Source organism: Solanum lycopersicum, chromosome 8 (assembly GCF_036512215.1).
Source record: "Solanum lycopersicum chromosome 8, SLM_r2.1".
NCBI lineage: Eukaryota > Viridiplantae > Streptophyta > Magnoliopsida > Solanales > Solanaceae > Solanum > Solanum lycopersicum.
The window spans coordinates 2,648,724-2,668,113 of NC_090807.1; the positions used below are offsets into that span (position 1 = coordinate 2,648,724).

General features: G+C 31.2%; 1 protein-coding gene across 1 annotated transcript; it reads left to right on the forward strand.

The window, feature by feature from the left end:
• Positions 1-351: 351 nt before the first annotated feature.
• Positions 352-9,114, forward strand: LOC101263043 (uncharacterized). Its single transcript, XM_004244514.5, has 10 exons — positions 352-538; positions 2,276-2,335; positions 2,430-2,469; positions 3,429-3,607; positions 3,833-3,871; positions 4,016-4,102; positions 4,216-4,276; positions 7,354-7,478; positions 8,564-8,655; positions 8,744-9,114. The coding sequence occupies exons 1-10, from the start codon at positions 491-493 to the stop codon at positions 8,856-8,858; spliced, it is 846 nt and encodes a 281-aa protein (XP_004244562.1). The 5' UTR covers positions 352-490; the 3' UTR covers positions 8,859-9,114.
• The last annotated feature ends 10,276 nt before the right edge of the window (positions 9,115-19,390 follow it).

A 19,390-nucleotide genomic window follows, 5' to 3' on the forward strand; every position in this document is an offset into this window, starting at 1 on the left:
GAAAATTTGATATCATTATTATGAATAAATTTAATTGTCCTTCAATTTTTATTTTTTATTTAAAAAAAATCCATTTTAGTCATTTTCACTTTGACAGGTTGGACAAGTGAGACCACGTCGATTGGAATATTTTAACCAATAAGAAATAACCATGTCATTAGCAAAATAAAATAATTAATAAAACTACAAAATAAATAAATAAAATTTTAATTGACCAAAATACCACTACTGCTTATTGAACGACCCGTGGACGTTAAATACAAAACCAAATGCAAATTGAAGGGTATTTATGGAACAATAATTTTTTTTATACTTTAATATAACCTTATTAATTAATATCATAATTAATACAGTATAATCCAAAACGAACCAAAAATATTTATACAAAAAAAAATTAACACCAAAAAAAAAAGAGAAAAACAAAAAAAGAAAATCCTAATCGGAAAACTGATCTTCCGGCGATCTGAAAATTCTGAAATTTGTTCGATCTATGGCTGCCCCATTTTTCTCGACGCCGTTTCAACCTTTTGTTTATCAGGTATTCGTAAGTTTTTTGTGTTATTTTTGGAATGTTTTGTCAATTTTATTGTATTTTTTTCGATGATGGATCCAGGATTTGATGTTATAGAGTGTTGGTGTCAGTGCACCGATTGATATTTTTGGTGATAACAGTATGAAATTCATAAATTTGAATGTTTTAAAATCAATTATTATAACCCAATGGCTTGGTTTAGTGGTCAATTGAAGTGGTTTGAGTAGCTGGAGGTAGGTTTAAATTCCAGCATAGATAAAGGAAAATACTTGGTGATTTGTTTTCATTTGTATCACGTCGAGTTAGTCGAGGTGCGTGTGTATACTGAGGAATTAGTCTAGGTGAGTGCAAAATCAATTTGTATATGAGGTTTTTTTTTTTTGTGTGTGTGCTTACTAATTGAATTGTTTCAGCTCGAGTTTGTAAAACCTGTTGGGTGGGGTGGGGGGAGTTTATGTAAGAATCAGGATTGACAATGTGTGTAAAAAATTTAGAATTTTAGTTGGGAGAAGGGTTAAAAGAATGGAACTTTACAGCTTGGGAAATCACATTGTGGGGAGAAGTTATGTGTTTGGTGTTTTGAAGAGTTTTTGGGAAATGCTAATATTTGTTGGATGTATTAGAATGGATATAGGGGATTTGAGAGGCTTAAGTGATGATTGATTTGTTGGAGGGTGTCCTGATAGAATCTCATTTTATTTGCAACAGTAGTTGTCTCAACTTACGGACTGTCCCTTGTTAAGGTTCTGGATCATCATTGGAAAGTGAAATTATTGACTTGCGAGCTATAGGTTCAGGTAGTTGTTTACAAATTTAGCAGCTTAAATTTCCACATTGGAAATTGTGGAGAGGGAATGTATTGATGCTAAAAATGGGCAATGAAGTTAAATAGCAGTGGCTGAGAGGTTAGGAAGGACTAAAGTTGCTAGTTAAGTATATTCAACATTCATGACTATGAAACCGAATCCCGTGAAAATAAGATCAAGCACATAAATCTTCTACTAAAGGATATGCTATTCTGCCCCTGTCCAGTTACTTATAATCATTGAATGTCCATCATTGAAATTTTGAAACTATGTGTTATGCTGCTTGGTTTTGTCGCTCACAGTAAAAAAGGAGATATAAATACTGTAGAAGGCGAAGTTGTAACTTGGTCTGAATTAAATAAGTTATTAGCAATCCCAGATCGGTAGTGGGATGAGTAATTGATCACCTTATATGATTTTGGGAAATCCTCCTGCGTGAGCTAGTATTTTGGGATGAATCCGGTCATTGTCCATTTTATATCATGGTATCTGAGTAAGGCCCATCTCAATTATTTTTTCATTGATTTTGGGCCCCTATATTATATTGTCTACACTCCAGTTTACCAGGTTTGGATGTGAGGGAGAGTGTTAGAAGTCTCAGATCGATAGTGGAATGGGTTATTGGTCATCTTATATGGTCTTGGGAACTCCTCCCCCATGAGCTAGCGTTAGAGGATGAGTCAGCTCCAATGTCCATTTATTATCATGTTAATAGTGCAAAACCCTTCTAAATTCTCCTTTCCCATGTTGGACACGCATATTAAATTGCACATGCATCAGATTACGCTGGGTGTGAGGGTGAGGGAAGAGTTCGGTTTGAGCAATCCTCACCTCTTGGGTTAGGCTAAAGATCCATAACATAAATAATGAACCAATTCGCGCTTCCTCTGTCTACACAAAGCTATATCCTGACCATTGCATTATGTTTGTGCTGTAGAGTCCGCAAGATGCTGTAACACCTTTTCAAATTCTGGGCGGTGAAGCTCAGATCGTTCAGGTAACCTCAGATGTAGTTTGTCTTCTTGGTAAGAGGGAAACTTATTAAGTTGATCTGATTATATTTCTTTCTCTTTTCTGTACATATGTTTCAGATTATGTTGAAGCCACAAGAAAGAATTATTGCAAAACCTGGTATGTTGCTAATCATATTCTTATGTATACTGCTTTTGTATCCCCTGGATGCCTTTATTAATGAAATTACTTTACCTGATCAAAACAAAATATTCTTTATAAGGAGCCTGTTGCTTATCAAACTTTAGTCCTTTTTTTAAAAAAGAATTAACCGAGGTGTTTGGGCCAGCTTGCGCACACCTTCACTGCTTGACTTAGTCTTACAGTGAACATGATGTCAAATCTCCTCATTTGCCCGATATACTGATATTAAAGAATGCGTGTTGGTTTGGTTGTAAAGTCTTCAACTTAACCAACTAGTGAGCTGATATTGCCTCAACTCTCAAGGGTGTACATGTATATGTGGAGTACGTAGAAGTTGTTGACTCATGACTCATAGTTGCTAACTACTTTTTGGGATAGAAACATTTACTAAGTCTGAATATGGAAGGTTACATATCACAGTTTCCACACCTTATGCAACAGAAGACGAGCATTGCATGACACGAAAAGTTGGTCTAATATGTGTCACTTAAGGAATAGGCTCGCTTCTAGAAGGTTGTCGTATTGAACCATTCACCCTTAACGAATGGTAAGCTGCTGTTTATTGTGTCAATGTGCTTGTATCTACACGTCATAGTAATTGGGTCATTTTCCACTAATGCTTGCTGTATTTACTGATTTGTCTTGAATGCTTAACAATTGGCCAGGTGTATACAACTGTTTTTTTATTGTTTTTAGTCTTTCGTTTTCTTTCCTCTGCCTTTTGGGGGTGCGGGTGGGGGAGGAGGGGAGAGATATTGCCTCAGAAAAATGTCAACTTGCCATTTTATACGTAGAGCACTGTATCTTATAAGGTCATATATTTTTGCTCAAGGATATTTAGTATAAATTAATCAAAATATCCACAAATCATTTTTAAATTTGATATTTACTACTCATTCTTAACTGACTTACGGGAATCTTCAAATGCTTTGCAGGGTCCATGTGCTATATGTCTGGTTCCATCCAGATGGAAAATGTCTATGCCGCTGAAAACGAAGCAGGTGTCTGGCAATGGCTTTTTGGAAAGAATACGACAAGCATAGTTCTTCACAATACAGGTACAACTGATGGGTTTGTTGGAATTGCTGCTCCTTCTCTGGCAAGAATCCTCCCGGTTCGTTCATATCCAACCTATATCTTTATCTTGTTTGGTTATTCAATCTTCTATATGTAGTATGTGCATGCTTGTGTGTATGCAATCCAGAAATTGGGGATAAAATATTCTTTGTTCTTGCTGTGGGGCATAGTATACAATTGTTAGCATATATGATTCTGTTTACACATACTATTACTAGATTAATTGTGGTTTGTTTTATTCTAATTCATAGTTTTACTACAGATTGATTTAGCTAAGTTCGGAGGTGAAATCTTATGCCAGGTAAATATCGTTCTTTATCTTTCTTCACTTGCATTTCGCGAATATGTTCTCTTCCTTTAAAGCATCACCCACTGTTTGTTTACGTACTCACCGGCTAAGTATGCTTTCTATCTTGACATATGACTTAAAGATATTATTTTGTAGCCAGATGCATTCCTCTGCTCCATTAATGATGTCAAAGTCAGCAATACCATTGACCAAAGGCCACGTAACCTCGTGGCAAGTGCAGAGGTGAGATGACCGAATAATCTTGGTTAAATATCTGGGCATGAGTTTCAGCCTTGCTGATGTTAATTGTTACAAACAGGTTGAGCCTTTGACTGATATGCTTGTAACATTTCTAGGGATTCTTAAGGCAGAAGATATCGGGCCAAGGGCTTGCTTTCGTAGTTGGGGGTGGTTCTGGTATGATTTTGAAGCTCACTTCACCAATAAACTTAGAGTTATATGGAAATATATTAAAGATGGCATGCCACGAACAGATGATGGGTTTTCACTTTCATTTTTGGTCTTTAATGTGCTTGTTTGAGCCAGCACCCTGCCATTTGAGAGAGAAAAGGGAGAAAATGTGGAGGGTCCAATAACCTGTAGAATTATCTGACACCATTCAAAGAGATTTTATTTTGATCTATATCGGTGATACCAATAAGCTAGGATATGTTTTAGTCATATTTTGTATGTTTACAGTTTACTTTAGGTCCTATGCTTTTAGAAGTCTTTCTGTCACACCCCGAATCCACGTGACAGGCACCCTGGACTTTACTAGGCTCGAGCAAACCAACCCATCTAATAATCCCTACTTATGCACCTAGATTCATTAGTGCGGAAGCTTTTTGGAAAATCCAAATCCTTTAATTATTGAAACCCATGCATGAATACAACCATTAAATCAAACCACATTTCATTTGAAATGAAATATTCATAAAAGTAATAAATTATCATGCATGCATTCCATATGAACAATCATAATTACGATCCAAAAGAACTACCAACGTCTATGGAAGTTCTATGACAAGTATTAAGCTAGTCAACCAAGACAGACCTCGACGACTCAAAGAATATCACAATCTAAGATCCACAAGAAGTAAATGGAGTCTGACCAAAACTATCCTCTTGGAAGAGGTGGAGTTTTCCTAACCACATGGCTCAGGATGGTATACACATAATCTTGAAATCATAAGTTGAATGGCCAAAAGTCCTAAGCTCCGCATGCCTAGTATGTCTCATACAACTGTTTCCCCGAGAAGTGAGACAAGATAAGAAATCGAGTGATATGTATATTGATTGATATAAGAAAGAAACATTTATATCAATTCTTAGTTTAAACAATGAAATAAATATCAAAGTAAAATACATCTGAAAATCCTCATTTCTTAGCATTAAAGCTTAATCATAACCTTTCGGGGAGGTCCCAGTGGTTTAGGCTTGGGACTTCCATGTTGGAGGTCTCAAGTTCAAAACCCCGTGATAGCGAAAGCAAGGGGTTTGCTCAGCGCGTGTTACCTTTCATTTATTGTTTGCGTGCTACTGCATAGGAGCAAGGGTATTACCATACATGCACCCAAAGGGTAGCGGCTGCGGGTTTCCTTTGTTATGTATAAGAAAAAATCTTAATCATAATCACGTGAGATTTTATCACTTATCGGGAGTGCCATACAGACACTTGCATAAATAGAAACAACAACTCTGGGTGATCAACCTAGTAATAAATATTTGACCTACTTGTTTGGGTGGCTACGTGTATTGTTGTACGACACTTAACCTTAGTACATCAATCAATGATCATTTGTCTTCTCAATAGGGGACTTTATCCCACAAACCTTGGAATGTATACCTAAACCGGCACATGTAGTTCGATGTGCAATCTCAACCTACTCCCCCACAAGCTAGGATTCACATTATATCACTTCAGAAAATCAATTCAACAATATGAAAATTTGGATAAGCTTCAAGAGGTAGTAAGTTTCAACATTCATCGAATCTCTTTCTAAATCTTATGCCAAAAGATCCAACGATGCCAATGATTCCCAGTCTACATATACAAACACACATATATCAATGGCGCGTCACGACTACCCCAACTAAGCCAACTAAGTGTCCAACACTTAGGCCCGACTTCTCAAGTCTAGTAAAAATCTATATTCTCACCATAGAAGTTGGTTCTTGAGTTTTAACTCTAAATCTCTCATGTCATACTCAATAATTGTGCTTTCAGCTGTTCAGCTTTAGAAGGAATAGCATTTAACTAATTTTCACCAAGTCGATACTATCTATTGTCTTCTTTGCTTAACCTAATAATGGTGAAAAATCATAAATTCTATGTCTTGCTCAATCCATGAAATACTTGGTGTTTCTAACTAAAGAACTCATCAATAATACCCCTATCCTCAATAAAATGGAGCAAGAGGTCAAGAATTTACCAGGTTGAATGTAAAATTCAATGATGGCTTGGTGTTGGTGTTATGGCTAGTATTTAATACTTGAATGCCATCCATAAAATGCACAAAGAAACTCATTTAATGGGGATGTAATACCATAGACGCTCCTAAAACTCCCAAAGCTTAAATAATTTTTGGTCCATTTTTCTCTCTCCCTGATTACCATTATAGATTTACTCTCTAGCAAAAATTAGTCCTTGTGCGTCACACAACAAACACAGACATATCCAGAAATAATTTTTGCCTCTGATGGATATCTGCACAACGCCAAATTTTGGTTGTCCACGTGCAGGCGGTGTTTCCATTTCTCTATATTCCTTAGTTTACTAATTGTATATCTTTAGAGAAACATTGATTACAAATTTGTTTCACTTTCCATTTCATTTTGTTAACTAATACATTCCCTCATTGTGACTTCAATCATTACTTATTAATGATCCCAACAACTTAATAACATGGATTCCTTCATTTGATCCCAATACTTATATCAATTCCAAGCTATATCAATGTTAAATACAAGCGTTCTCAAGACTTTGTTATGCTTGCGCAGGTCCTGCATGACCCAAGTTCGATTAAATTGCATCCTTCAGCTTGAATTTAACCCGAATTAATTATAGAAATTCACGGGATTCACACTTTTAGCCCTACCAAAGATTTTAACGCCCACAAAAAACATATATAACTTCTAGTACCTATTATTTTATTTGTAAAATGTTTGCCCGAGATAAATTTAAATGGAGAAGTGTGGATTCATATAGCCGACCCGACTTGTTTGTAATTAAGGCGTAGTTCCTATTGTTGTTTTGACTATTGGTCATCCCACACGAATGTGATTCTATTTTGGGAAATTCAATCTTGCCTTCATGTGATTCAGTCACTAAGCTAGTACTGGATTCTTGGGGGAATCAGATGGTTAAATAAGAAGAATGCTTGGACTACTTTTTTATTCAAGTTATATAAGAATATAAGATTAAGAGGTCTTAAAATATCATAAGTTCTATTTTCTGATTCCTTTCTTTGACAAAATGTGTTTTTCTTCCTCAGTTGTACAGAAAAATCTTGAGGTGGGTGAGGTACTTGCTGTTGATGTGCCAAGTGTCGTTGCATTATCATCAACTGTCAATGTTCAAGTGAAATACAATGGACCCATGCGAAGGGTGGTATTTGGGGTATGTTTTCACATGTCTGCTTTGTTTGATACCCCCCCCCCCCCCCATTCATCCCACCTGTTTCTTGTTTCTTGCTGGGCAATATTCAACAATTAATGAATCTGTATTTGTAGTTAAATACATATGTATGTCCTTACTTTCTTTTTGGCTTAGTTGCGCGGACTCCTCTTTTGATGCAGCACCCGTCTCGGATTCTCCAAAATACACTACTTTTGGCGAATCCAACACGTACTCGTTGGCATTTTTGAAGAGTCCGAGCAACATAGCTTTTTGGTGCTGCATGGTTTCATTTACTTCTGTAGAAGCTATGTTTGATTTCTTTAGCGGATTACTAAATATGTAACTGTTGCTAGCTGTTCATACTTCTCAGCATTTTCTTAATGCTAGCAATCTATAATATTATCTTTTACTGATCAAAGAAAAAATCCTAATGTTTCAAAAATATTATCCTATCTGTTTTTTGCTGGATAATATTCATCAATTAATGATTAAAAATCTCATTGTATGTGAATGTAATACCTCTGCTGGGCAGCAATGTTTTGGAGTTTCGTGTTCGTTACTCGTCTTGCATTATCTTTGTTCATAACAAAAGTAGTATTCAACTTAAAAAGGAAGTTAGACAATGAGAAGTCAGGGGTCAAATCTCTGTAGAGGCAAAATAAGTTAGATGGTATTGATGAACAGAGTTGACACCTGTACTGGTGGAGAATGGAGAGGTTGGTTGAGATGGGCAAGTTATCCCTGATGCTATTGTTCTCACCTAAAAACAAAAGGAAATTAAAGCCAGATATCATTTCTACCTATTTTTTCCTTTATAAAAGATCAGATTACCTGCAAGTTTCTTGTACTTCCTTCCATTAGTACGCAGAGTTCGGAACTTTTGTAGCTGGTTACAGTAAAATTACTTGAGTTCTCTTTATTACTAATGATTGAACTAATCTGACTTGTGAATGTTGGTTATCTATGAAAATATAAGTTGTTGTCTGCTTCAAGGAACTAATCGGACTTGCATCTGCTGTTTTCATTTGTTATTTGGTTTCTGAGGTGAATGTTCCTACGTCCTAATAATATTTGTACGATTGCAGAATGATAATCTGGTGACAGCTGTCCTAACGGGGCCTGGTATTGTGTTTATTCAAAGCATGCCTTTTCACCGGCTTTCACAACGCATTGCTAGGTATTTCTTCTTGCAGACAAAAACTTGTTAAATTACTAGGCTACTTTCTGCCTACCAAATTGACAATGTCACTGTTTCACTGTTGCAGGGCGGTAACATCTCCAAACATGAGGGACAATCCCAAGTTCTTCATTCAGATTGCAATTTTCTTCTTTCTAGCGTATGTTGTTGTTGTGTCATCATTGATCTTGACAGATATTTGAGCTTTTCTCCATCTTCACAAAATTCTGTAGATTGTTCATCGTGACATCAAGCCCTTTTTGGATCGACATGCAACTTAAATGTTAATTATAGATATAGAGTAACAGTAAGCAGGCTCTGCAGGGTTATGACTGTTTCTCAATGGTGGCATAGTTTGGTATAGAAACATGGAAAGTGGTCAATTGTATAATGTATTCGAAACTTCCCATCGTAGCTGGAATGGGTTTTTCTGGTATGAAAACCGCAGAATTGTCTTTATCGATTTCCTTATGCTGTGATTAGTTTCTGTTGCAACTAGTGTTTTTCCAATGTGCCTAGCTTGTTTATGCCTGAGCAGGGGATGAAATATATATTTTTGGGACTATCTGTTCCTATTATGGTGTGTGGCTGTGTTGGGGTAAGATGCCTAAAACAATTTGGGGGGAGGTAAACAGATGAACTGATTTTGTTGCAGGCATTTCTACTTGAAGTTTTGGCACATATGGTTGAAATTCGATTATTTTTATTTTTATTTCGATCACATATGACTGAAGTTTAGTTCAATCGTATGAAACTTTAGACATTTTATCTCGAATCCCTGATGTTTGAAGTTGTCCCTAGGTTGGTAGATGTGCAAAAGAAAATTCAGAAAGTCAGTAGAGATCTAAGTCCATAAAAGCTCTTTTTGGGGTATTTTAGGTTTAAGTTTTCACCAAAGCAATGTGTGTTTTCATATTCTAAATTTGTTTGTTTGACAAGAAAAAAATATATCCCAAGATGGTTCTTTATTCAAATTTGTCCCTAATGTAATATTATGTGTAGTACTAATAGTCCTTCAACTTCAAGTATGTTTTTTTTATCGATGAAAATGTTATCTCGTAGTATTAATATTACTATTGACAAATAGTTGGGGTCCAATTAATCGTAGGCAGGTGAGAAAATGGATTTGTCTCTTTCATTTAGTATTCATTGTTAAATCGGATGCTTAACCCTTGCCCCAGTTAGGGGGGGAAGTCACACATTAACTACCTATCTTGACCTAGGCGTACATCAATCTTCCCAAAAAAGGTGTTCTGTATGAAAGGAATTTCGAAGCGAGCGAGTTCCCTATTCTTCTCTTTACTTCGGTAGGGGTAAAATTGTATTCAACTAATTAGAAATATTCGCATCTCATGCTTATTGGACTCTTGAGATTTTTCATATTAATTGTGTTTTCTGTATCGTCACACTTTTTTTTACTTCATATTATAGGCCCCACCCCATCACCCTTAACTTGTTCCCGCCTCTCATAATATTTGTTTAGATAATATATAATTGTTTTTAGGATAATATTATTAATTTATTTGCTTATATTCAAATATAAAAATATGAATAAAAAAATGTACACTTAAAACAAGAAATGAATAACTATTTTTCTATTTCAAAATAATTGTCATTCTAGTTTAGCGAAAAAGGAAAATTTCTCCAATAATAATTAGGGGTGAACATGATTTGAAAAATATCAAATTGTATTAAAATTGAAATTTTAACACCGTAATAATATGAATATTTTTGTATTTGATATGCATTTTAGATTTTTTTTAATAATTACTATGACGTCTATAATAAAAATAAAAATATCGAAGTATAGAGTACAGTACCAAAGTGTGTATATATATATATATATATATATATATATATATATATATATATATATATATGTAATTATATAATACTAATAAATATATAAATAGTAATTAATTATTTAGATGTTGAAACTTTGACTACTCTATCTTGACGTAAATTGTTCTTCTGAGGTGATTTATTAACAAAGAAAATTATTTATTTTTTCTCTTGAACTTCTCCGTGTCTGTATAAAACATTAGTATGATATTATTAAAATATTTTTTTAAAAAGTCAAAGCCATAATTATTTATTAATATATGAATATTTATAAGTTGAAGTTGACCATGTCATGATCATCGATTTATATTAGTGAAAAATATCTTAAACCAAACTTTAAAATACCGGCCGTTTGATGTGATAATATTAGTATATATAACTTTTTTTACTATATCGTTGTATTAAAGAAATACTCTTTTTATTAGTACTCAATTCTCAAGGATAACTCAATTTTTTATTTCACTATTAATTATTAGAGATTCTTTTTTTATCTTGTGGATTCAACGATGATTGGTTTTTTTTCTTCAAGTTAGTGTCACGTAAGTCGAAAATGGGTAGAACATTACTTATAAAATAAGTTCAAGGGGGGATAATAGGACCTTAATATAGTATAAGCGTGTCTCTGGAATTTCGGACATAGATTAAGGGGTACTTGTGCATTTTCCCTTATTTTTAATTTCAATTTTTTTTAATATTGCTGCACTCGCAGCGATATTAAAAAAAATAAAAATTGTGAGAATACCCTTTTGAGGGAAATTTTTCAAAATGTCAATATTTTAGCATTTAAGAGGACTTATTAGCAACAACTTCAATATTTAGTAAAAATGTCATTTTAGTTTGTTATGTATGTTTTTATTATTTATTTTTATTTAAAGGATATAATTATTTAATAACAAAAAGGAGAAAATTAAGGGGTGAATATTTCAAAAAAAGGCAAGCATCCTTAATTTTCTCATATTTTCAAATAAAATTTAAATTTTGTTTTTCTCCAGAATTTTTACCTTTTTAAAATTATATTCATTCCACAATATATTCTTATAATTATTATAGTTTTTTATTAGTTTGTATTCATTCCAATAGGTATACCGAATTTATCTATATAGTCATTTAAGAAATATATTTGTATTTTTATATATTTTTTCCTATATAGTTTTTTTTTCTTCAAAAATCCTATATGTATTCATTTCAATATGTATTTTATTTGTATTTCTATTTATTCTAGTTTTTATTTAGAATTTTGTATAATAATATATAAAATACAAAAAATTAGTATGATGAAAAAGTGAATGAAATATAAAATTGAAAAGAAATAATTGAATATTTGGTGTACTCATTCTTAAATAAAATACATAACTAGTTGAAATATATTTAGAATAAATACAAATTAGAAAAAAATATCAAATTCAGTTGACATACCTTTATTAGTTTGTATTCATTCCAATATGTATGTCAAATAAAATGTAGCTATTTAAGAAATACATTTGTATTCGTATATATTTTTCACTGTGTATTTATTTTTCTTTTCAAAATCTTGTTTCCTTTTCTAAGTCGTATTCATTCTAATATGTCTATTATTTGTGTTTGTATTCGAATACAAATAAACTAATAGAAAATTGTTCTTCTTATAAATAAAATACATAACTAGTTGACATACATTTAGATGAATACAAATTAGGGACAAATACAAGATTCATAAACCATAGAAATTTTTAATAAATACAAATATTGATAGTATACATAGTGATTTGAATACAAATTAAGAAAGCATACCAAATTCTAAAAAAGAACTATAAATACAAAACAAACTAATAGAAAATTGTTCGCGATCTTCGTCATCTTTTTCAAGATCCTCACGAGTAGACAAAGATTTTACATTTGCGTTCTGAATTTGAGGAAGGTTTTGCACACCAATGAGTCTTCTAAATGTTCTTACCCTCTTTCTTCCCTCATTTTAGCAGCGGATCATACATTATACACTATTTGTTAAGTAATAAATAAATTAAAGGATGAAAAATCACCAGAAATTGGTTGATTAAGATGAATACCTCTAGTAAGCCTCTTGGATTCAGCCATTGGAGAGTAAATCATAACTGAAACTGAAAAATACAAACAACATTTTTTTAAGATTTAAACAAAAATAAAATTAGAAAAGAAATCTGAAAATAGGATAAAGATTAGAGATACCTTAATCAAAAGGTCTCATTTTTATATTCATGCACTTTATTTAGTTTGCAAAACCTTTATAATATACTATATTTATTATTCTTTCACGATCATATTAGACATAATACTTATTCTATAACTACTGAGAGAATAATGGTCTCATTTTTATGTTTCATAAAATCTTAACTTTATTTATAAATTCAATTTGGAAATATTTTAAGAACGACTATTAAAATTCAAAATACTTTAAATATGATAGACATTAACTCATAATTATAAAAGTCATAAAAATAATATAATTGATATGTGTCGATCCTCATTAATTTGAAATATCAACCATCAAAGTTTACGAATTTTTTAAAGAATTTATTTTTCACCGAATATAGAAAAGTTATAAAATATTGTAGTGCTTACTATAATATTGTGACCTTTTTGCTCTCTCTATTTTTATTTTTTTTTGGTTGAAAGGAATATATAGTTAAAGTTACATAGCATCGAATTTCTTGTTTTTTCTCTTAATTAAAAATGGCATGTGCATCTGTGGAATAATTCAATTGAAGGAAATAGTTATTATTGAATTCAAAGACAATAAATAAATACTCCTTTTATAGTATTTATTTATTAAGTTTTAACTATGAAATATTTATTAAAATTTCTAATTCATTTATATTATTATTTTTAAATTAATAATATATGCATAGTAAATAAATTTGAGATAATGCACAAGTATTCCTCAACTCCCTCAATCTATATTCGAAATCTCAGACACACATTTATACTATACAAAGGTTCTATTACCCTCCTGAATTTATTTTATTAATAATTTTCTACTCATTTTCGTCCTACGTGACATTATCTTGTGGGTCCAATGCTAATTAAATTTTTTCCAAGCTACTGACACGTACGTCGAAAAGGAATAGAAAATTACTTATAAAATAAGTTTAGAGGATAATAGGACCTTAGCATAGTATAAATGTATCTCTAAAATTTCGGGCATAAATTAGAAAATACTTATGTATTTTCCTGATAAATTTCTTACGGCAAATTCAATGTTCAAAATTCAAATCAAAAGTTATATTCGAATCCAAAATCAACGCAAATAGTCCTACACTCAATGTGCATTAATTATTACAAAGTAGTACTACATTTTAGGATGATGTTAAAATTAAAATACTTATTCTCTCTATATTTATTAATTAGTAGTATAAATTTGTTAACGCGTCCTTGTTCCGGGACAGCTTAAATGAATGTGAAAAGCAAAAGTGGAACGTTTTTACGGTGGCGGAGCCAGAAATTTAACAAAAGGTGTTTAAAAATAATAATTTATTATGTTAAAAGTGTTCAAAATATGTTATTTAATTATTTCGTATATCATTTTGCTTATATATTTCATTACTATTTTGGTGTTCATGTAAAAAATTATGTAATATAACGCAAACAACTATTATAGAAGGTGTTTTTATAAATGATAAGTTTGGGGTATAATTTTAATTTTCAAAAGATTTCAAATAATGAGATTTGACCCATATACTAGAAAAAACTAGTATTTCCTTTTCAATCTGTTTAAAATAGAATGATTTTTTTTTGCAACACTTTAACTTTAATTTTCCACGTGACATGTTTAAGACCACAAAATTAAAGGACATTGTGATACATTTGATATAACTTTAATTTAAAACCATAACGTTAAAAAATCTTTTTTCTTTTTTTAAAAACTCTATTCCAAGTCAAATTATGTCATTTATTTTTTAAATCGAAAAAGTACCTAACTTTACCATCTAACATATCCCTTTAAATCCAAAAGTTCAACAACGTACCAACAATTAATTTAAATATACACATATCAAACAAGAGATTGTACCAATTCATTAAAAACAATATATTATGCCAATTAGGAAAGTTATATATATATATATATATTAAATTGACACACATATCAAGAACAATCCACTAATTAATCACTAGCTACTCAAACTGATAATAGCTTTGGATTTAGAAGATAAATTTCGATCAACTTTTTTTTTAATGCTCTAATAAAGCTTTAATATATTCACATTATATTATACCAATTTGGGAAAGTTACATAAACACATATACAACCTATCAAAACCTTTTTAAACCCTAAATACAACAAACAAAACAGCAAAATTAAACACCCAATGAAACCCTAAAAACAAGAAAATTTTTGTTTTTCATATTATAATACATTAGAAAGGAAGTAAGTTTCTTCTTGATATATTCATCTTCCTCCTCATATAACACAAAGTTGGATCGATACTTCTCCTCCAAAACTCGGTATCTCCAAAATGCTCGTCAATCTTAGTGAAAATCCAATGCAATGCTTTCGTTATAGGAATGATAAGACCAACGATGAACACGAATGGTGTAACGTAGGTTGGTAACAAGAGGGATATGGTGCTCACCATAGAGAGGCATCCCATCAAATTCACAATAAATGAATGAGAACCAAGGTAATTTTCATAATACACCGCGTACTTCAACTCCATCCAAAGCATGATACAATATATAATCAAAGAAATAACCGCGATTCCAGCTATTGTAGGATGTTGTTGAAACATGTTGGTCCCATTGTATTTGAGTTGCAATAAGTTAAGAATAAGGGCCAATGATGACAAAAAGAATGTAATAATAATATCCATAATTAAGATGGAAAATACAGTAATAGCAAGCTAGAGAAGTAGGTTTACTAATGAAATGAATTGAAAATCACGAGTAACTCTAGCTATATATTTATAATAACAAGAGAGGACCAATATAAGATTATGAAAAAGGTCATATATATTATTATATTTCTCATAATAATATATTAATTTCTGTTAAATTCCACAATGTTGAAAATATATATACTCTTTAGGAGTGGAGGGACCACTACAAGTATATATTATTTTTCTAATAATAATACATATGAGAAAAATGTCTCTATCTGCTACGTAAGTAATGATTACCTGTAAATTCCGTCCAAAAAATAAATACTTCGCATAATTCAGTTAAACATCTTAATTAAAATTGATATTTATTAAACATTTTAACTTTGTTTAAATTTTAATCATTTAAATACTTTTTTAACATATGATTAGATGTAATATATCTGCGATAACATGACAAATTAACGACATATGGAATTGTGATGACTCAAACGATAATTTAACATATGGAATTGGTACGAGTATCGGTGTTATAATGAAAACTTTTATTATTATAGAATGTGAATTGTAATTCGAGAATGTCAAAATATATGGGCATTGACTAATATATTATTGATTTGATTTATTATGTGTGATTGTGTTTTTTACTGAATTTGTATAATTGTGATAACTGAGGTGATTATATGTCATAGTGACACTTGATTTATTGAGATGTTGCACCATTTCCTTTATTTAATATCATATTGTGCACATGCATTGATATGGGACTGATTATGAGTAAAGGTCTAACACGTGGAGATCATCCGTGTTGAGATCGAGTTATGATTATTTAGGCACGTGGAGATCGTCCGTGCGATAGAAAAGTTATGATTATGATTTGAGCACGTGGAGATCGTCCGTGCGAAATTTGTTTGATTTATGATAATGTGTTGAGATCGTCCGCACAGACACGTATAGATCATCTGTGTCGGTATATGGACCTCCGAGTCTCCCATGGGTCATGAACTCTCTATGTATTTTCGAAGAGTATCATGTATATACGTTTGAGAGAGGAATTGGTATTCTGAGGCATATCACTTCATGATATCATAGTGCATTTCATCCCATGACATTCTTCATTCTTGATGATTATGTGCTTTATTGGTGGTTGGGAAGTACTTGATATCTGACGAACTTCTGATATTATGTGTGCCTTTTTGTGAAAAATGTGATTGTAATTGAGTTTATAATTGAGGATGTGTTATTTGTTAAAATGATTATGATGAGCTGGGTCCTATGAAAATTGTGAACTGTAAGGTTGGGCTGATTTTATGCAAGTTGTAGTTGTGGAGGTTCGGTTGGTGTGTAAGGAGTACTCGTATTTTTATCCCCTTAACTTGTGTTTAGAAGTTTACTTGCTGGGTACCGTGTGGTTTGGTACTCACCCGTTGCTACTACAATTTTTTTTGTAGGCCTGTTACTAGCCCGAACTTTGTGATATTTCTCTTCTCCTTGTCTGAGGCTTCTTGGAGATTTGTGAGGTAACTGTTTGTCGTCTCAGCGGACTTTCTTTCTCCTTAGTTATGACCTTGTTCTATTCTAAAACAAGTTCAATTGAGACTAGCATTTCTTTTGAATCAATTGAAATACTTTAGAGGTTTGTATACGTGACAATCAGATTTTGGGTGTGTTTTAAATTGATTCTAAAATTTCTACATTTTATTGTAATTGTTGTATTTTAGACTGACTTGTCTTGTTGGGATAAGATGAATATCATCTCATCCATTTGTAGGACGTGACATGAATTTAGAGGGAAAAAAAAGAAAAATTATTTTGAAACAATTTTCAATTCGTTAACCGTGTACTGTGCTGACTTGTTATTTGAAAATCCCACTCAAAGGCCAAAAAGTAGATTCTATTGTTTATTGGAGTAAGATAATGTATGATTTATTTATTTATTAGGGTATCTTTTTTATCAATTATTTAAAATTATTTTTCTAAAAAAAGTTAATCAATTTCTTTTTTTGGTTAAAAACGATTTGTATTTTTTTTGATGAATAAATTGTATTTTAAGCAACAAAAAATGTTTAGTTAAACTTTTTAAAAGCGTATAATTATATTTATTCTAAAAGATTTTTTTTATTATTTGAAAAAAGTGTTTTTCATTATATGAAAAAACTAACCACAAAATTTAAAAGTTTTGTTACTTTTTTAAACTTTATCTTCATGCCATTAAAAAAAAATAACGTTATTATTTTCTTGTAATTTAAGGATATTTTATTTGATTAGTTACTATAATTAGTAATTATTTTTACGTAATTTTTTTATGTCTCTAAACTTGTAAGTTATTGATTATTATGATTTATAGCGCTTTTTATGTCATTTTTAATAATATATATGTAGCGTTAATGAAATTTTGAGAGTCAATAAAATTTTCTATAGAATTTTTAAATATTTAAGTTATTAATTATTGTGATAATTGTTACTCCTATTCCATATTATATTGTTAATTATTGTAATTTATAGGGATAAAGCACAAGTATCCCCTCAACCTATGCTCGAAATCTCTGAGATACAGTTATACTATACTAAGGTCCTATTACCCTTCTGAACTTATTTTATTAATGATTTTCTACCCATTTTCGATCTATGTAGCACTATGGCTCAATGCTGGTTGACTTTTTTTTCAAGTTAGTGCCACGTAGGTCAAAAAGAGATAGAAAATTATTTATAAAATAAGTTCAGAGAATAATAAGACCTTAATATATTATAAATGTATCTTAAAATTTTTGAGATTAAATTAAAAAAATACTTATATGTTTTCCCTAATTTCACGATATTAATATATATATATATATATATATAGACTCTGATAAGTTCCAGGAGTCATCGAGTAACCAATACAAGATCATTATGAAAAAGGTCATATATTATTTTATTTTTCATAATAATATATTATTTTGAGTTGAATTTTCATAGTGTTGAAAATATATATACTCTCTGGGAGTGGAGGGACCACTACAAGTATATATTATTTTTCTAATAATAATATATGTGAGAAAAATGTCTCTATCTTCAAGAGCCCAAAAATAAATACTTCGCACTCTGAATCGTTTGAAATTATTTTTATATTTTACTTAAACACCTCAATTTAAAATTGATATTTATTAAATATTTTAATCTATTTAAATTTTAATCATTTAAATACTTTTTTGACATATGATTATATGTAATACATCAGCGATAACATGACAAATTAACGACATATGGAACTGCAATGATTCAAACGGTAATTTTTTTGGGAAATTATCATTTTATCCTCTCGATAGTTATTTCGGGTTATTTTTTTTGATAAATTGATTTGAGAATTTTAAACTATTTAATAACTAGTATTACTTAATCGATAGATATTTATTAAATAATTAATTTGTTTAGTTGATAATAATGGATTAAGTATGAATTTTTTTTAAAAGGAAAAATTGTATATGATAGCAAACTAATAACCTAAAATAAATGGAGTAGCTAGGGTTTGATTTAATTGTGCTTCATCGCAAACGTTTGCAGAAACTTGTCAGGCGCCTCTTTCCCAAATATCTCGGTCGCCACTCTCCTCCAATCTCTCGCTCGCTTCCTCACGTTTTATACAAACACAAGTGTATAAAATTTGTTTCTAATTGTATAAAGCAGAGAAAATTGTATAAATACATATATTTTGTTCCACTCTTCCAGATCTGGCTCGCCACTCTTTGAAATCTCGCTCGCCACCCTCGCCTTTCTCACTTATACAAACAGAAGCGAAATGTATAAATTGCGTTTTCTGTTTGTATAAAGCGTGAGAAAATTGTATATACACATGCAAATACATATATTTTCGTCCTATACACTTATAATTATACAATAAAAATACTCCCTTGTCCAGTTTCTTTTGCCTTTCTCTCTTTCTCGTTTTATACAATTTTCAAATTGTATCTAATTTCTCTCTTTCTCGTTTTATACAATTCGATTCAATTGTATATTCCTTGTCAAGTCTCTTTTTTGTCTTTCTTGTTTTATACATTTCGTTTTATACAATTTGCTTCAACTAT

Excerpts from the sequence above, each read along its gene's own strand:
- LOC101263043 (XM_004244514.5), top strand. The coding sequence starts at position 491 with ATGGCTGCCCCATTTTTCTCGACGCCGTTTCAACCTTTTGTTTATCAG. Across the intron at positions 2,470-3,428 it reads AAGAATTATTGCAAAACCTG|GGTCCATGTGCTATATGTCT; the intron begins GTATGTTGCTAA and ends AATGCTTTGCAG. Across the intron at positions 3,872-4,015 it reads GAGGTGAAATCTTATGCCAG|CCAGATGCATTCCTCTGCTC; the intron begins GTAAATATCGTT and ends ATTATTTTGTAG.